This window comes from Rhyacophila brunnea, unplaced genomic scaffold, assembly GCF_057557595.1.
Source record: "Rhyacophila brunnea isolate RB1 unplaced genomic scaffold, BYU_Rbru_1.0 scaffold_2, whole genome shotgun sequence".
Taxonomy (NCBI): Eukaryota; Metazoa; Arthropoda; class Insecta; order Trichoptera; family Rhyacophilidae; genus Rhyacophila; species Rhyacophila brunnea.
Genome location: NW_028232859.1, coordinates 39,449,726 through 39,468,888, shown reverse-complemented (window position 1 = coordinate 39,468,888; position 19,163 = coordinate 39,449,726). Strand labels below are relative to the sequence as shown.

Sequence of the window (19,163 nt, the reverse complement as noted above, 5' to 3'; positions counted from 1 at the left end):
CTGTTTTGTATGGAAAGTTATTTCAGAAAAATCCGCAAAAAGTAAAAGACTATTATTGGTTGCTAAGGAGGTGGTCCTAGCAACTAAATTATTAATATATACGTGCGTTACTATGGAAATCGAAATGAAATATCAAAATAACATTTCAGTATTCTATATTTGTTTGTTTGTTTGTTTGTTTTTTTATTTACTTTATATCAAGTACAAGTTTGAGCATATTGAGCATAATTATTCAACAGAAAATTTAAAAACGTTGTATATAAAAAGTTATTTTTATCTTGTAATTATTTAGAATAAAATTCACTAAAATATTTTGGTTGGCACAAAAAAAATACGTAACTCTTGGTTTCAAAGGGCAAGTTTTTTTTGTTTGTATAACTGTTATTATTGTGGATTTTTATAGTATGTACCTATATTGTGTGCAAGTATTCTACAATATTACATGTCACCTTCAATAGAGAAATAATATTATGCACTTATAAATGACATTTTTCACTTATTCCTCCTCATTTTACCACTCCTCGAAGGAGGTTGGATACTATAATGAACAAAGTATTTTTTTTATTCAACGAATAATTCACAAGATTTAACGATGTGTATGGAGCGACGGCCGGACGGATAGAATCCCATTCTTGTGAATTATTCGTTGAACAAAAAAATAGTTAATTAAAAATTATAAACAAGTTGCAACAAAAAATCTTGGAGTGATCCGTGACATCGGTTAGTCATTAATACCTACTTTAATTTAAAATACAAAAGCCGATCGCCAATTGTAACTCAATTTGGAAAGTGCTTCACAGAGTATTAAGAGACATTTGTTAAAATTTGTCGCAAAATTTGTGCATAGTGATCTATGTGCATGGGCGCAATACCCGAGAGATGCAGGTTCGATTCCTTCTGGGTGTCTTACTTTTTTCAAAAAAAAAAAAAATTATCGGTTATAACATATTTTCTCAGAAGTGTTTTCAAAATTATGTACAACTCCACCTTATCGATGACTACTCTAAAACAAGTTCCTAATTTCAAACCTTTATGACCACAGTTTGGCATTAAAACTCAATTAAAATTTTGCGTTCAAAATTTGTTACACAAAAATGTTCGGCTTTTCGTTTGACTTAAAAGAATAACTATTAATTACTATGCATATTTAATATTATTGCAAGCAGACGAACAACATTCCATTTTATTTTTGTTTTACGACGGATATAATATTGATACCTAAGTATATATATATATATTTTTAATTTATAGAGCGTTCTAGCGTGAATTTTTGAGACTCCTTTACTTGGTGTATGGATACTATCCGTGGTTTTATCCAATTACCTTTCTCATAGATATGCTTACATAGGTACTGTAGTCTACACACTCTAAACGATGAACGATATTTATATATAGCCACGTATTTTATCAGACTTATACGCGGTGTAAATGAGAACACTGCCATTATTGGTAGTATTGACCTGTGTCCCCCTGATAACTATCTTAAAAATGGATAGAATCGATTATTTTTTTTCTCCGTCAAGGTGAAGAATTAACCTGCCATTTGTGATACCAATTGGGAAGGCGATAACTCTGTTTAACCAAATCGCTTCGGATGTTGATATATTCCACCTACGTGAGGATGCTTAAAATAGGTCTACAGTCTACACTCTACTTAGATCATTCGGCGTACTTCCGTGTATCTAAGTTCACTATAAACAAATTAATTTGAATTTGAATAGGTCAACGCTTTGTTATGTTAACTGTATGAATTCGTCTCTATATGTCATTGTAGGAAAACCTATTATCGCCTAATACATTTATTACTATCCACCTTAAGAGATTAATCACCCAGCCATGGAATACGTTCGTTTCTAACACTCTCGTCATTCGCGCTGGTATTTAATAGAGATGGACGTAATAATTATTGTTGTCTTTTTTATTCTACAAAATATAGGTATATTTTTTAAATCGTAACATTTGTGACGTAGTATTTTTCCACAGCTTTTATCCCAAGGATTTCTAACTGCGCGTTCTCGCATGTCGCTGGAAATAAAATAAATACGTGATGTTAAGACAGAATTATATTCTTCCAGTGGTCGGCAAGCAGGGAGATCCCCGCCTACCTTTACACGTGTCCCTTCAAGACGATTACAGCGCCGACCTATGGACTCTACCTTGCAAGGTTTAATATTATTATATTTATTATTAGCTACCTTTACAATACCGTTTACCACCCACCCTATCATTAGTGGGCGACTGAAAAAAAAAACTAATATGGACGAATCATCTGGGAAAAAAAATGACACTCACTTTATTGTCGGGTCTGCCGAATGGCATAATCTGTTCTGACGCCATTACAATAAAGGTGATATTGCTATAAATTCCTGATGCTTTTTGTTGGGTCTGCCGGATGGTTCGGTTCGAACGGGTTCGCTCAAATGAACATTGACATTAGAAACACTGCTCTAACGCCATTACAATAAAGGTCATATTGCTATAAATTCCCGATTCATGATATCGCATAATGGAATTGCGTGACGTCTACCTATACATGCGAATGCGCGAATTTACTTGCTAGCTACTGTATTGAGTGCGTCGTCCATTAATACTTTGGACGCGGAAGACGCACACGGTGCGTAATGACCAGGCGGCCGATCGATGTAATTAACGTGCATTTTAAAGGGGGCAATTAAAATCTCATTATCTATTCAGCAGCGAAAGCGTTAATAATGTCATTGTACATAGTATATACATAAACAGCCATATTTATTAACAGAGGCTGGTGGCTCTATAATCTCTATATAATTATGTTTGGTCCAGTTGCCCGTTCAACATTTACGTATGGCGGAAAAATACAGGATACAAATCACAGTCTCTGGGAATGTCCTATAATGTCTATGGCTAAGTCGAACCTCTGACATTTATTTTTGCATTTACCTACATTGAAGGTCGCTTCACATTTTCTGAGTTTGTATTAGCATTTTTGTTACATATTACTATTTTTAATTTTGTACTATGGGCACTCTCGACTTAAAGTCATATGAATTCAGTCAAAACACACTTGAGTGCATGACGACCTCAGTCTTGGGTCATAAAAAAATATTTATGCTTCACACCCAAACGTAATGTCCCGTGATACTTCCGATTAACCATATTATTCCATAAACTCAATTTTATCAAAAATGCGATTTAAGGCTGTTCATTTTGTAAGGGCAATATTGTTTTCAACTATCCGTTACATCCGAAAAACGTGAACGTTCTCCTTTAAAAAGTACTTTAATATTGCGTGAAATAATTATGTTTGTTTGTTTTTCGAATAATTTTATTATGCTTCGAGTAAATATTTACATTCTAACGATGATAATAATATTCTGTATAATTTTACGGCCGTATTTTTTTCAGTTTCCACGATCGAAGTGCGAGAGTCTCAGGACATAAAGCCCATTTCGATACCGCAGCCCGCGCTCTCGTGAGTATATTCCTACAATTTGATTTACATAATGGTATATTTGCACATTTCAAGTAAAAGCGCGCCACTTTCCGCGCGGGAAAATTTCATGTTATTATTATTATTTTCATCCCCCTCCCCTCCCGACTCTTTGTTCTTCGGCTCGTTTGCATTATGATGCAGTTGTTAAGCAATCAAATGTTACCAACTGCATGAAATTTTAATGAAACTCTTGCCAGCTTTGAGATCAAATAAAATATATTTATGTCGAAAGTTGAAACAGGAACACAATTTCATCTAAAACGGTAACTGTATTATTAATTATTTTATGTACACGTAAGGAAGTAAGGTGTACTTTCTAACTTCCTGTTTCAATTAATAATATTTCCACGTGCTTTTTCCCCAGGACCGGGTTTACCTTTAAAAAAGCCCTTGGATAATACAGCTAATACACATTCGAGCCCCAAAAATTAATTTAAATACTTACCTAATTTAAAATATAAAAAACCTTTTTTTTTTAAATAACAAGTTCTCCTGTTTTTTGTTTGAATTGAAAGTATATAAAAACATCTTAAAATTAATTAAATATGTAGGTACCTCAAAGAGATTGAATCTTCAATCTCTTTGAGGTACCTTCATTTGGCGGTATTGTGTTAGCCATTCCTTTAACTCTTATTGGGGCGGGGGTTGGAAAGAAATGGAAAAATATCAACAAAACTTTGGTTGAGAATCCCTTAATCGCGGCAACTAGCATAATATTATAATGTTAAAAAAAAACTTTAATGTAATCTGCCATCGATAAACAAAACAAAAATCTAGGAGGTAGGTACTATCAGTGGTGCACAACCTATTTAAAAAAAGCAGAGGGTTGGGGAGTGGATCCTTTTTTGAGTTGCTCCACTCCAGCTCTGCTCTGGGACCTAATACTTGCTCCAGCACCGCTCCAGGGTCTGTTCCACTCTGGGTTAAAAGTTTTAATAGGTATTGTAATAGGTAAGTATACAAAATTTGGTGATGACTTATTATTTTAGGCCGCGGTTGGTGCATCACTGCTGTAGATGGGCAACATCCCCTAGAAATAATTTATATCATACAATATTATAATATTATATGATACTTAATTTTATTATGTTGGTATTTATTATTGAAATTTTCCTTCAAAAGATTTTATATTACTAATATCATATACAAGGCCGTCAAGATACAATTAGTTACAAAACAGATATGTAGCATATAGCAGGTACCTATTTTTCAACAGCATCCTTACAAACAAAAGTCACCGCACACCACTGGTAGATTCTTGTGGTAGTGCAGTGCAGGCGTCTCATTTAGGTGTTGGTATCGTTACTTTCAAATTACACTAATACCGTTCCAAAGTGATTTACGTCGTGGCCACAATGCCAGAAGAACCTGTCGTTCCTCTACTTATCTAGAATATAGACGATATTATATTCTAGATATTACCGAAATTAGCATGATATTAATGATTCTACTTTTTCAGACTTGAGTCCCCTTACCGGTCGACTTGCAGCATACCAGCCGCTCTCGGTGCAGTTCGCCGAGCCGACTCTCCAAGGTCCACCAGGTCTGCGCCCTTCCCTCGGCAGGGTCTCTACTCCGGACCGCCTTCTCCCAGAGCTGCCAATTCTTCAAGAATCCGCTCCAGTTCCATCGACAGCCATAGCTCCAATGACTCCAGATCCTGCAGAAGGTGAGATTGAAAAATTCTAATATAAAAAGTGTATTATATTATAATCATATTATCATAATATAATCTGCAACTAAAGATGCCATTTGTAAGAGAAAGTATTGTTTACTAAAATAAAATTGGTACTGACAATGTATTGAAATAAATGTATTGATATTTGCATGTTTCATATCGAAAGAAATTATCCACATCTCTACTTTTTTAACATCTCTATGCGTAACAGTACCATAAAAGAGTCTGTCTACTAAAACTGTCTTAGTACAGATGCCAAAAGGCAAAAGTTTTGGCCATTAGGCGATTGATAGTGTATCACTTCCTATCTTTATTGATTATGTAATTATTATTGCAGACATCGTCAGCGCAGCCGGCGCACTTCCGATGCTGAAAGTGAAGTGTCTCGGGGTTCTGGACGCTCCCGTCGTCGCCGCAGACATCGCTCCAGGCATAAGGGCCGGGACTCTGCCGATGACACGGATTCCAGACACAGGTCTTCGAGTAAGAGAAAGTAAGTTCCCACATCATCAACTGTATACCACACCCACTAGTGATTTCTAAGCCATCAAAGGATACACGAAAGACTACACAGCCTTCCCAATAATGTCTATTGAGAACCTTCCTCATGGGTATATGCAGGACTTCACAGTTTAGAGGGCAATTAACCAGAAACAGGGATAATATGAGAAAGTGGCGATACTTCGTTAATCCTACAAACTGCGAACGTGGCACTGAGAAAATTATAGAATACATGATGGTCCTTCCCTTCTATACTCAGCTGTATCATCGGCGACATGTTAAAAACCAATGACGCAGCCATTATAGTGGTTAATACATAAATCAAATCGTGCTCCAAATATACATAGGTATTTTTTTTAATTACTACATGGACATTGTTCGATCAAACCTGGATTCCTGCTTTACTATTGCATAATAAGAAAAATCCACCTCAAGTCCGTATATTTCATTGCAAGTTGAAATGCTAATTTTCTGAGGGTTATTTTCAGGGAGTATGAGCTGGTGGAGTCAGGAGGGCAGTGGAAGGAAGCCCAGCGGAAGCAAGCCGGAGGAAGCAGCGGGGGAGGTGTTCAGCAGGCAAGTGTGAGGCGAGCGGCTCTCACGCTCACTGCCACACCTGAATCGGCTGATCCGAATAATACCAGTGAACAATCACAGCATCGCTCTTCACACAGACACAGGAGGCATCGAAAGCACAGGTTGAATTTTTTTCACCATAGTTACTCAAGACATAATATCCCAGAGGTAATGTGTCCTACTTGCAAGTGACAAAATGAAATCTAGCTACAGTCTAAAATAAATTCCTACTGTTGTTATCTGCCATTTTGCTTATTTTTGTTAATTTCTTTCATTTTGTTTATTTCTAATTTTTTTAGTCTACTATAATATTTTCATGCTCACTTCCTACATGTCTTTTTTGACGACTTTTAACTTGATGGAAAAATTTTATTTTTTTACTTTACCTCCAAACAATATTTAAAAATTGTCAGATGAACTCGGAGATCAACCATTCTACCAACTAGAAATCCAAAATATGTGAAAACGCCAAAACTTAAATTTGTTAAAAACGACACTTTACTTTGTCTCGATATAATATTATAAACTTCATATGATGATGTCGTAACCTACCATAGTTTTTTTAGTTAAGTCCCTGTTAATTTCATTATGGCTACTGTAAATAACACCAGTCTATTGCAACACATTATGTACAATATTATTATAGGGGTCTGGTATGATCTTCTGCAAAATATATTCTAAAATATTATTTATTATTAATATGTTATAAACAAAATTTTAGAATGCTTTTTCAGTTCAATAATAAAGAAATGAATTATTTTATTAAATTGTCAACATTTTACGAGAATGGAAACTGCTGCTTATGTTTCCAGAGCCTTCAATTGTAGAATGTATATCATTAACAGGATAAATCCTTGCCTACATATTCTGTCATGTATAATATTATAATATACACTGTGATATCCAATAATTGCAAGTGGGTCACAAGAGATAAAAAATATTTTTATATAAACACTTCAGATGTCACATCATTAATACTTCTTCAATATTCAATCCAAAACCTTCCGAGGGGTAGGGGCTTCCACCACCTCATTTTCCCCAAAAATAAACATTCTATTTCATTGATAATAAAGTCACCTAACAATAAACATGTTTATCAAAGACCATACTTAATTTTATTCTTCGTTTCAGATCAAGGTCTCGTTCTCCATCTGAAAGTAAATCTTGGCTGCCATCGGAGTTGAAGCAACATCTGGAATGGGAATTAGTCGATACAGATGGAATGAGTGCTGCACAACTGAAGGAAATTCCCTACACTGTTGTGCAAACTAGTCGTGCTAGACAACTTAGACTCAAACAAGGAAACAAATTTAGGTCGGGACATACCTACTTTTCTAATTAGATTGAAGTATTGCTATCTGTAAAAATAAAAATAAAATAATCACAGTAATTATCTCACAGGGTAATTCTTCAAAAATTATCATGTTATTTATTAATGCATACAATTAATTAAAATAAAACCTACAAAGCCTTGCTACAAAGGGATATCATCAAGTGGTATAAAATATACAAATAAACAATACAATTTATATTTATACTAACAATTTTCAAAGGCAAGCTTAAATTAGTAGAACGCAGGTGGGTAAATTGGTAAAGACTGTTAGCCAGAATTCTATGTACACAGGTTCGTGTCCTGTCCGGCATGATACTTTTTTTCAAGATTATTCCAAGTATTTCCAAAACATTTACATAATAATTATGTACAATAAACTATTTATTTTATTCAAAGAATAAGACACATGATTTAATAATGTAACATTCTATATACTGAAGATACATAATTTGAATAAGTAGGTATATAGAATGTTACATTCTTAAATTTTGTGGCTTATTCGTTGAATAAAAGAAATAGTTTATTAAATTATTAGCAAGTCTAAGTATGTTATAAAAACTAAATAATTGACTGATCCGTGACGTCAGTTAAAATCATTGTAATTAAGTGGGACATCCGTAGCTTAATCGGAAAAGGACACTGGCACGAATCCAGCGGTTACAGTTTCCATATCCTGTCGGGTGTCGTATTTTGCATTATGCATGGGATCTTTTCAAATTATGTATATTCATAAATACATATTGTGATTATAGTATGTTTTTGTAGTGAGTACATTATTATGCATAAATACAGATCTGCCATAAATAATGCACATAGTAGTCATACGTATTTGTTTTTAATATTAATATTAATACTTTCGACCGAAGGTACTTGATGGAATTTGAATTTAAATTCTAATGGATTCAAGCTCTGTACTATTCCATTTAAGTCGTTTCTCGCATTGAACTAAGACTACAATTTACAGGTGGTGTTGGTGAGTTTTTTTAAAATCAATTAAACTCTACCTAAACCAAACCATAATAGTTTTGGTATATTTTGGGCGATATGACAAAATTGTGCACACTTTTCATTCATACTTAATTATTTTCATTTGATTAAGAATACATATTACACATATTGTTGGTTCATTTTTTTTAAATTCATTAAGCTCTACCTAACGAAACTATAATAGATAAAAAATATTATTCTATCTATAAAATATCCAAAGTTATGTATGATTTAATTGCATAATTTTAGATATTTCATAGATAGACGAGTATTTTTTGACTATTATCTATTATGGCTTTGTTTTCGCAGGATTTTTTTGTGTAGTCTTATTTAAATATAAACAAAATACGTATGACTGAAAAACTTTAGAGTGCACTATTTATGGCGGATCTTAACAGCCTACCTCTACCCTTCGCCACTGATACAGGTAGGCATAAGGCATTTAGTACCTATTTTCACTTGACTTATATTTTTTTATTACAGATCTGGTGAAAATCCTGGTGAAATTGATACTTCTAATAAAAATTATCCTATATCTTCGAATATTACGGATTATTTGAATACAAATGGAGGTTCTATTCGCTCAGTATCGAGTACAATCAGTTCTGGAAGGAATAGTAATAGCAAAATATCTGAAAGGTAACGTACTATAATATAAAATAATTATATTAAACGTAGTTAAACGTTTGTAATATTAAACGTAATTATATAAAACTTTTCATCAAATATTTTAACATTGTCTCAGGGTTCGTTTCTATAAAATAAATACGTATTGTTAATGTTAACTTCAAAAACTAAATGAAAATAATAGAATCAAATACTATTATGTTTTATATTGGATCCTTCCCAACCCCAACAGAATTTAAATAGTCTGAGCTAAAAATTTACTTTATATTTACAGGCGCATGAAAGATTTGAGTATAAAGGAGAGCTCTCCGATAGGAATAGGGCCAGGGAATGGTCTGACGAGGGTAAACGGCCGCTCGGGAACGGAGGTCGCTGGGCAAGCGACTTCCGTCCGCCCTGTCACCGCCAGCGCCAGCAATAGCTCAAGCGGAGAACTTATCTCCAGCGCTCGTGTCTCGCATGAGCATACCGATTCAGGGCTAGGCGGAGACCAAGATTATGCATACTCATCGGAAAGGTAAAAAATAATGTATTCCATTAGCTCGACACATGTAACACTCTTTTCTATATGATTAAAATCAACATTGAAAAGTTTGTGTTTTTCTTGCCGGATCTAGCATTTTGAACAGGCATTTAGCTTTCATAAAATGCATCTGGCGTATGGCTTAAAATCCAATATCTAGTAAAAGACCTCTACTTAAATTCATTCACATCACGCGAACAGAATAACAATGTGATTAAAAACTAGTACCTACCTGACACAATTTTAATAAATTAAATCCTGAATGTAGGATAGATGTATTAAATATGTTAAGAATTTAAAAATATAATTTATACTATGGAAACACTTTATTACTAAACCAAATAACAAAATAATATCATTACTCACCTAAAATGCAAGTAATAAATAACTTTGCAATAATCTGAAAATTGATTTTGTTTTTATTTTGCAAAATAGAATCTAATTTACCCCGGTTGACCTGTCAGCTTATTTTTGTTTGAATGGCACATATTTGTAACATTATTATATTATGTAAGCGAGCGAGAAAGATCGAACGCGCTTGATTTCACTCATTATGATGATTCCTGATACATGGCACAATATGTCAAAACAAATGTGGGACAAAAAAATATTATTAAAAATTGATCACAATAATATAACAAATTCACTCTCGCCTTACACTATTTTTGTATGGTCAATTGTGTTTCAGATCGAGTGACAGTGCAAAGTGCCCGGCAGGTGGTGGTCAGCGCCAGCAGCAAACGGCCGCGAGTCCTTCCGTGAGTAATCACCGCCCCCTGCCCCCCCACTGCCTCACTCCCCACTCCCTGTCGGCAGATCTGGCATCCCTCAGCCTCACCCGCCGGAAGCCTCCCATCAATCCCGCTGTAAATAAGCACTATGTCCAGCCTTCTAACGTGTCGGGGCTAGCTTACAAGTATGGTTCCCCCAACGATTGGGTGTCGGGAGGTTCTAACGCGGTGTCGGCGCGACTGGGGAGGGGCCGCGCGGGCGGGAGTCTGCGCTCGCTGGCCAGCGTCCAGTCGGAAGGCCGCGCCACCCTCAACAAGCACCGCGGACCTCTCTACTTCGTACGGGACGGTGCTGCCTACGCTTTTAACGTGAGTGGGCTTCTTTCACGCTTCACAATATTGCACCACTGTTATGACGTCTTTGATGCATTCTTTCGATTTCATAAACTTTTAAAGTGTTGGCTATAATGTTTCATAAGTGGATCTATGAGGTAATTAATATTAATGGTAAGAATCACAAAAATAACAACAATTGCTTTAATTACACCCAAGTGTCAAAAACCAAAACAACAGACAGAAATCTGTTTTTTGTTTCACTTAATCTTTTGTTTTATTTCCAGTACTTGTCAGAATATTACATTGGATTTAAAATAATATTTACTACATATTACTAGATGTTCCAGATTTTCAAAAAATCATTAGATGTCGGTTTTAGCATTACAATACATATTGTTGAAATATCGATTCAGTGTCATATTATACAACACCGACTGTATATCTTCTGATTAAAATACAGATAGTGTAGAGTTTTTGATGGAATGCTACTTTCGCACAATATAAACATTATTTTACAATAATACCAATTTCTTAGTATGAAAATTGTCCTAAAACATTATAATTTAAATGTTTATTAAATTTAATGGTTTGTTTCTGGATATAGATATTATTATATAATACAGCGTATTCCTATCTTTTTAAATTCTTTATTGTTTTGGATCAATTGCATTTGGTTTTGGTTTTAATGTTCAAATATTTAAAGATTTTGAAACTAAAAACAGTGTTAAAATATAGTACCTACCTACTTTACTACTACGCTTCATTAAAATAAATATACCCTCTTTTTATAGAAACACTGCATATATTATGTAGATATATTTTGTAAAAGTGTTTTCCAGTGGTAAAATGTATTTATAATAAATATAAATAATAATTATTGTAGGTATGAAAGAATGCATCATCGTCATTAATCTTAATCTGACTACATACTCCTCTTTAATTGACAAATTACTTTAGATTAGATTTCAATACACTGGTACATATGTCATCATTCACTCTCAGTAATATTCATACAACATTAGGCTTACGTAATTTGGGGTTTGGTGTATTCAAAAAACACAACATTGCTTTTAATGATTATTAAATGGTTGTATCATATTAAAAGTTTAAACTGCATTACACTCTAAAGATTATTAATAATTACTAATTTTTACTGCAGGAATCATAAGAAATCACAAACATTCGGATTTATTAAAACATATTTTTTCATAGTGACCAGTTTTACCGACACTGGTTTCGCATTTTGGCATCTTCTGTCGATATATTATACATAACTTACCTTTGGTATGTATACAACTGATAAAAATAAGAGAATGCTATTGTCGCTACGTAACTAAATGATTATTAAAATGTCATTATTGACAAATGTATAGTGAAGTATTTAAGTTCAAGCAATGCAATTATTATAGTAAGTAGCATTATACTGATATCTTCATTGTGATACGTGCTATGCGTCACCATTCTAATACATATACCCACCATCAATTGTTAAGGTTCAATAATGATTTTTTACTGTAATAATGTAATGTCATGACATTTGAACTGATTTACCGAATACTAACATTATCGCGACAATGCTCTTTTTCCAATGAATGGCTAAATTGCATATTTTTAATTTAATTCTATTATTACTAATTTTGACACATCATGATTGCTATAAATTATAAGTTCACTACATTCACAATGCAATGTTTAGATTTTTTTTTTCGAATATGCATTAAAACACATATCAGTTATAAAAATTATATGAATATGAATCAATTTTATTTACCGTGTCAGTTGTATACATGCGATGGGGGAACATAGAAAATTAGATAATTAAGTTGATAGTATTAATCGTGAACAGTTTAACCTTTTAGTGTGATATGAATAAAAGCATTTTAGATAGTTTTGATATACATAATTGGTTTATGGGGTTAAGGTGTAGTTTATTGACCCATTGAAGACAGATTTGAAAGGAGAAATGGCCAGATTTAATTTCGAAGTAAATTTAACAAGAGTTTTGTAAACATACTTTTTTACTATACTTTTTCAAATGTGTAGTTATTGAAACATTACAATTTATTTTAGATAAACAGTCAACAGCGGCGTTGAATTTGTGCCGATTGTCTTCAATGGGTTAAGATAATTTTGAAGGAACACTATCATTAGAATTACTGTACAGTTAAGAGTTGTCACTATTAAGCTATTGTAGGAAATTAGGATTATAATAATAATATGTATTTTATGAAGCTGTACGTGCTTTGTAATAACAAAAATGCTCTAATATAATTCCGCTGTATGACTATTGGTGTGATGTAAACAGAGGCACGCGTCGAACAACAACTTTGTAGACTCGGGGATATTCGTAACGGGACAAAGACAGACGGGCGGTAGCCTCCGGGGAAGCAGCAGCCATCACTCTGACTACTATAACAATACTAATAGAAGCGCCGCCCCCGGATACTCTACTCTAACCAGACATACCGACGCTAATGCTAATATCAAACGGCATGGAGGCCATGCCACTGATAATAGTCTGCATATCATCTTGAAACCGCTTATAGAAAGTACCCAGTAAGTATATGCATTTAGTCTACCACATTAACCTTTACTAGCATCCAAATACATACTTATTTAGCTAATTTTTAATTTAAAGATCTTCAATGTATGAAAATGCCCTATTTAAACCGTTACCTATTTTGGATGTTGTCTATTATGATGTCATATCCTCCTAACGCAGAGAAGAGGGTCTGATATAGGTAATGTGATGAATGAGTTAAGGGCGTTGTCGAAAATGAAAACGTATAGGTACTCTTTTTTTCCGAGAATGTAATATTCCGAGATCAAATTATACTGGAAAAGGTCATTGTCAACAAATTGATTTTTAACAAATTGGGGGGTTCAAAAGTGTGACAAAATGTGACAATAGGGGGGGAATCAAAAGACGTGTGCACTAAAGTAAAGTTAGTAAATAATATCAAATACTTAATCATTCAAAAACGTCATCCAGGTGCCGATGCAGTGCAGTTCAACGTGAAGTGCCCTCATTGTTGTTTTAGTGAGTACGGCAGATTTTGCCAACTGACAATGTTCGTTTAAAGGTTCAAAATGTGCTACGGGATGGGAGCATCAGTCTAATAACATTTTAAACACCAAGAACAACGACATTACACACTTTTTTCCTCGTAGCGGCAGCCCATGACAGTAGGCAACATGTACCTCAATGTGGGTCGCGCTTAAATGGCAAAGTATCCTCATATTATAATATAACCTTGACTGCCATATTTAATTCTCCTGCCAAAACAATTAATACTAACTTCACTCTAGTACCATTCACAGAACCATCTTCATATCAATGTCTTCTAATATTAGAATCCAAAGAATTGAAATAAGCTTAATGTAAATTAACACTCAGTTAAAAAATATTACCAATGTCAACTTTGAAAAGACTTTGCAACTCACTGTGCAAATATTCATTTTAATAATCATTTAAAATACCTAGGGTAAGGTAGGTTGTAAATTAAAGGTGAAAGTATTTGTAAGTCTCTTCAAATCACATGTCTGTAAATAAGTAAATAGGTAGCAGAGAATATAAATTTGTATTATATTATTATGCATTTACTATCCTTCTGTTCCATCAACAATGGTCCCCTACCGGAGACCAGATCATGGATGTAGTCTTTAAATTAATTTTAATTGGTCATGGTGACTGTAGTTATATTATTTAGATTAGAAAACAATTTCAATAATTTCATTTTTTTACTCTCATTAATTTAGTATAGTAGGTGTACTTTTTGAATTTGCTTAAATCATTTTAACAATGCTTCTTTTTTAGGGTAGTTTAATTATTGCTTTTCCAAATTCCCCAACCCTCTTCAATCTATAATTTTATTTTTGTTTTATTAAAGAAAATAATAGTTCCATGACTAATTTTGCTAATAATAAATTATACTTTTGTGTATTATGTCTGTTTCATAGACATTTACGGACAAATCGGCCATTGATTATATTTTTGTCAGCAATAATTCTGGACGACAAATAAAATACATAGTGTCAATAAACAAAATTTATTAAATATATTATAATTATAAATATAATACATTAAAAATATACATTTTGGAAGTTTGCATACATTACCTACCTACAATAAATGTGCGTAGAATATTATAAACCACTAAAATCAATTTATTTATTTTTGTATTACTTACTCAATACATGATAATCAATTCCATTTGTTAAAAATGGACTATTATTTCTCGGTAAGTATCCCAGAGTTTTACCTAATGATTAATTTTAGGGAATACACAAATAATGGGAAGTGTGTTACCTTCTTAATGAGGTAGTATGTAACAAGGTTTAATTCTTGAACGTTATAAAAATATGGGATACACTTAAACACGTGTTAAAGAATATGTTATGTTCAATAGTTACGTCTGAATGCATTCAAGTTTGAAACGTAACCGAAACGCGCATTCAATATTAGTAATATTTTAGGACTTTTCGGAGATTTTGTATTTCAAAGCATTTTTTGGCCTGGCCGTAATTAAGTAATAAATAGAATTCGGCTTTAAAATCTCCGTCTATGGCGGCTGGTTTTGTATTTCTATCTTATTAATCTTATCCGTGATACCAACTTAAGTAGACAGTCGTCAATATTGTCCAGAATTATTATTATTTATTGTATGAGTAGGTAAGATTATAATTTGCCAAGTGATTTGTATAATGGTTGGTAGTTAAAAAAAAATACCTTGTTATTGTTTATATAAGTAATTAATAGCGAAATGAAATATGTTAAATTATTATTATATTGGTATTTATGTATGAATCATATTATAAAATCCATTACAGTGTAACTACTCCATGTAAGCTTTTAAGACGGCCCCTTAGGCATTTGATCTGGATCACAATTGAGTAAGTTTAAACTATGATCGCGATCCAGATTGAGTGTGTAATGAACAGATTGGTGGATTGATCAATCGTTTTGATTTTCGACATTTCTAACCAATAGTACAATCATTATTGCAGTGTCATACAGGTTAGTCCTACCGACAACCACTTTGTATTTTTGTATTGGCACGAGAACGTGTATCTGGTATGGTAACTACTTGCTACCTTTTGAGTTTATAATAATTATTATAATATAAGTCTTATCACAATAATGAAGACAGAATAAACAAGAATGTCTTATTTATCCAATCTTAGTTGTGTGCGTTTATATGCGTTTCTTCTAGGGCAAGAACAAATCGATTAAAAATCTGTGGTTTTTGTTTGTTTTTTTAGAATCTTTTGACGATTTCATGCATGGATAATCCCCAAACCAGATAATCTACATTGGATAATCAAGAGATTTAATAAAACATCGATTTGATTTACAATAAATTAACTGTAGATAATTTATAAAACTTATCCGTTTACTAACGTTATATCCTATTTAATCTAGGCTTCAGGGCAATTAGGTGAGCTGAGAAAAGTGAATGAGCCTCAATACAGCGCAGTGAATCGTCATCCAAAAATCACCTCGAACGGCCGGACCCCAGAGCAAGGAGAAATGAGTACTGAACTTTAGTTCGTCACTCATGATATTAACCTATGTTACAATGCAAAGTGTGTTTAACATCGCTAGAATAATATACAGGGCAATGGTGATGAAATGTAGCCTAATTAGATCAATGTTCTGTTATATAAATCTTATAAACCGCGGCCTAAAATGTGTAAAGCCGATACGCTTTACAGATTTAATAATTTTTGGATAGCGAAAATGTATATCACACTATAGAAGCGTTAAGAGGTCGGGTAAAGTGCAACTGTGCAGTATATTATGCATTTTTTTTATTCAATCTTTGAATATTATGCACATATTATTATAATATTTAAATGTATAGTTATATTATAATCATACTACTTATAAAATGTAAAATTTCTGGATATATAAAGTACCTACGTAATATTCAATGAGAAATAAAATTAAGTATGATTTCATCATCCTAATTTACTTCACCTATTCTAGGCTAATTTGCTTTTGATATGAATGTATATTAATGTATGAACTTATTACTATAAAATATAATAAATTATTACAATCTTATCTTTTAGTTGAATGCCAGAAAAGGCCTTATGGAAGACTTAATAATATTATTATATTAATAACATTTCTAAGCCATTAAGTTAAAACTGTAATAATTTTTATGATGGCTTTATTGAGATTTATAGATTGCTATCATACCAATTTTATTCTTTACTTTATATATTAGATAACATACCTACTTTTATAATTAAGTAAAATCTTACATTTATATTAGATTTATTTTTTAAAAGGAAATATTTATTCATTATTGTATACTTTACAATTTCAAATTGAATGATAATTCAGTTCTCAAATTAAACGATAAATAATTCAAAGCATAATTAATACTAATAATATTTGTTTGAATTTCAAAACATGGTGTACTTATTTCCAATAATAAGTAAGTTATTAATGTTCTGAAATTCTCTATCATGCTAAAAAATTTTACTTCTATCAATAATTGTAATTTCCACCACTCAAAGCCATCGATACTATTATTACATACTTAATTTACTTAATGGTATATTATTGAAAAATGAAGAGATTTAAAAAACATAAAAAAACAAAAAAAAAAACAAATAAATACATACTACTTAAATGTTTTAAGTAACCTTTTTTTGGTAGGTAGTCCACAAACTATTTGGGTATATTTCACCCAACTTTACCAGAATTTTTTCTTAATTCACCTATATACTTACCTATACATACTGTATAGATATACCATCATAAATCGTCTGGTGTTCGAATTTAGAACTAAGTTCATTCCAGTATAAAAAATTTTGAATGATATGTCAAATTTTAGCATGCTGTCGCTGTAGGATTGGTTTGTCGAATAGACCAAATGTCAAATGTTCAGGAGACGAAAAACCAATTTGATTATCCTATATTTAAATACATGAAGGTATTTAAATTGTTGTTTTAACAGCATTTGATTGCTGTTTTCATTACAAAGCAATTTACAGAAAAGGATGGTTCTGGTCCATTTAGATACAAAAAATCATTCTGCATTAAAAGGTCGATTTCGACAAAAACGGATATTCGACAAACTAATCCTATAGCGACAATGTGGCGCCCTTACTCAGCGGACAACTTATACTGGTAGCAATAATCCATCAAATTTCTGTGTGTGAAAGAAAAAGGGAGATACATTTTGATAATTCTAAAAGAGTTAAGTATAATACAATATGTAGAAAAAGATGATTCGAATCAACACCTTTTAATTCCTAGAATGAAGCAAGAAGTTTCCAAACGATAGTATGAAAAACCCAATCTTCTATTTGGGTTCCTAATAAGTAGTGATTTTAGATTTATCTCTCTTTTCCTTTCGTTTACAGATATGTTCTAAAAAGGTTGATGAAAGATGAATCAAATAAAATTCCACGTACGTACGTAGGGTTTATTGCATAATTCCAAATAATGTGGGCTAAGGAGAATGGAGAAAGCTGAAGCACCCAAATGCAGAACTATTATATGTCACTTATTAGATATTTTCAAAAACTCTCCTATAAAATATTTAAATTGTGATATAAGACAGCTCTACATTCATATAACAAAATGCTACCTAAATTGACTCTAAATTTCAACAAAACGTTCACATATAAATATATTATAGTAGGTACTGACTAAATAAGTAAGAAAGACCTTCCACCTACCGAGCTACTCAAGGAAGATTCAAAAGCGCTGTGACTGAAATTTAAATTTCTAACCAATAGTTTACGCATCAGTGCCAATGAATTGCAATCAGGGTGTTCCCTCGCAATGTAACTACATAGTATCTAGTGACCGACTTGTCACTACGCTATTCGTTACAAACTGAAAGACACTCAATACATTCAAAATTAATTGATATTCCCGCAAAAATAAAGTATGTAATAAATCAATAAGTTTCCATTTGTACCATCTCAGTAATCCGCCACCCCAAAAACCAGACGAGTGTCCAATTAATGAAATCAGCGGTATATAGTGCATACATACAAAATATGGTAAAAATTAAAACAGGTATTTCGTAAAAATAGGTTTTATTGAGAAATTTATACTAACTTACGGTTTTATTTCTAATCAAAATCAAGTATATAAACAGTAAATCACCATAACACAACCAGTTGTCCAGTGTTGTTTGTCTTTTTCCTGAATATTGTTGGAAGATTACATCATCTCGTAATTTATGCAACCTGATGAGTGTGTTGACGGTTGCATTATTTTCCTCTGCCCATTTAATTGTAACGCCAATCCCAGCTAGTGCATCTTCTGATTTGACTGTATGAGCTGCAGTCGGTTGACACTCAGAATCCAAGCCTCTTGATATATTTATGAGCTTCAGTTAGAAGTAGCGCAGACTACTCAGAACTTTCTG

General features: G+C 32.7%; 1 protein-coding gene across 1 annotated transcript in view; it reads left to right on the top strand.

The window, feature by feature from the left end:
- The window catches only part of LOC147072310 (uncharacterized), a 621,588-nt gene extending 604,885 nt beyond the window's left edge, over positions 1-16,703 (top strand). Inside the window, exons 10-17 of the mRNA XM_085947307.1 lie at positions 4,932-5,141; positions 5,488-5,643; positions 6,140-6,349; positions 7,359-7,541; positions 9,031-9,186; positions 9,449-9,691; positions 10,386-10,455; positions 16,187-16,703. Of these exons, the coding sequence (XP_085803433.1) occupies positions 4,932-5,141; positions 5,488-5,643; positions 6,140-6,349; positions 7,359-7,541; positions 9,031-9,186; positions 9,449-9,691; positions 10,386-10,455; positions 16,187-16,312 (1,354 nt within the window). The 3' untranslated portion in view covers positions 16,313-16,703. The remainder of the gene's footprint in view (positions 1-4,931; positions 5,142-5,487; positions 5,644-6,139; positions 6,350-7,358; positions 7,542-9,030; positions 9,187-9,448; positions 9,692-10,385; positions 10,456-16,186) is intronic.
- Positions 16,704-19,163: the final 2,460 nt, after the last annotated feature.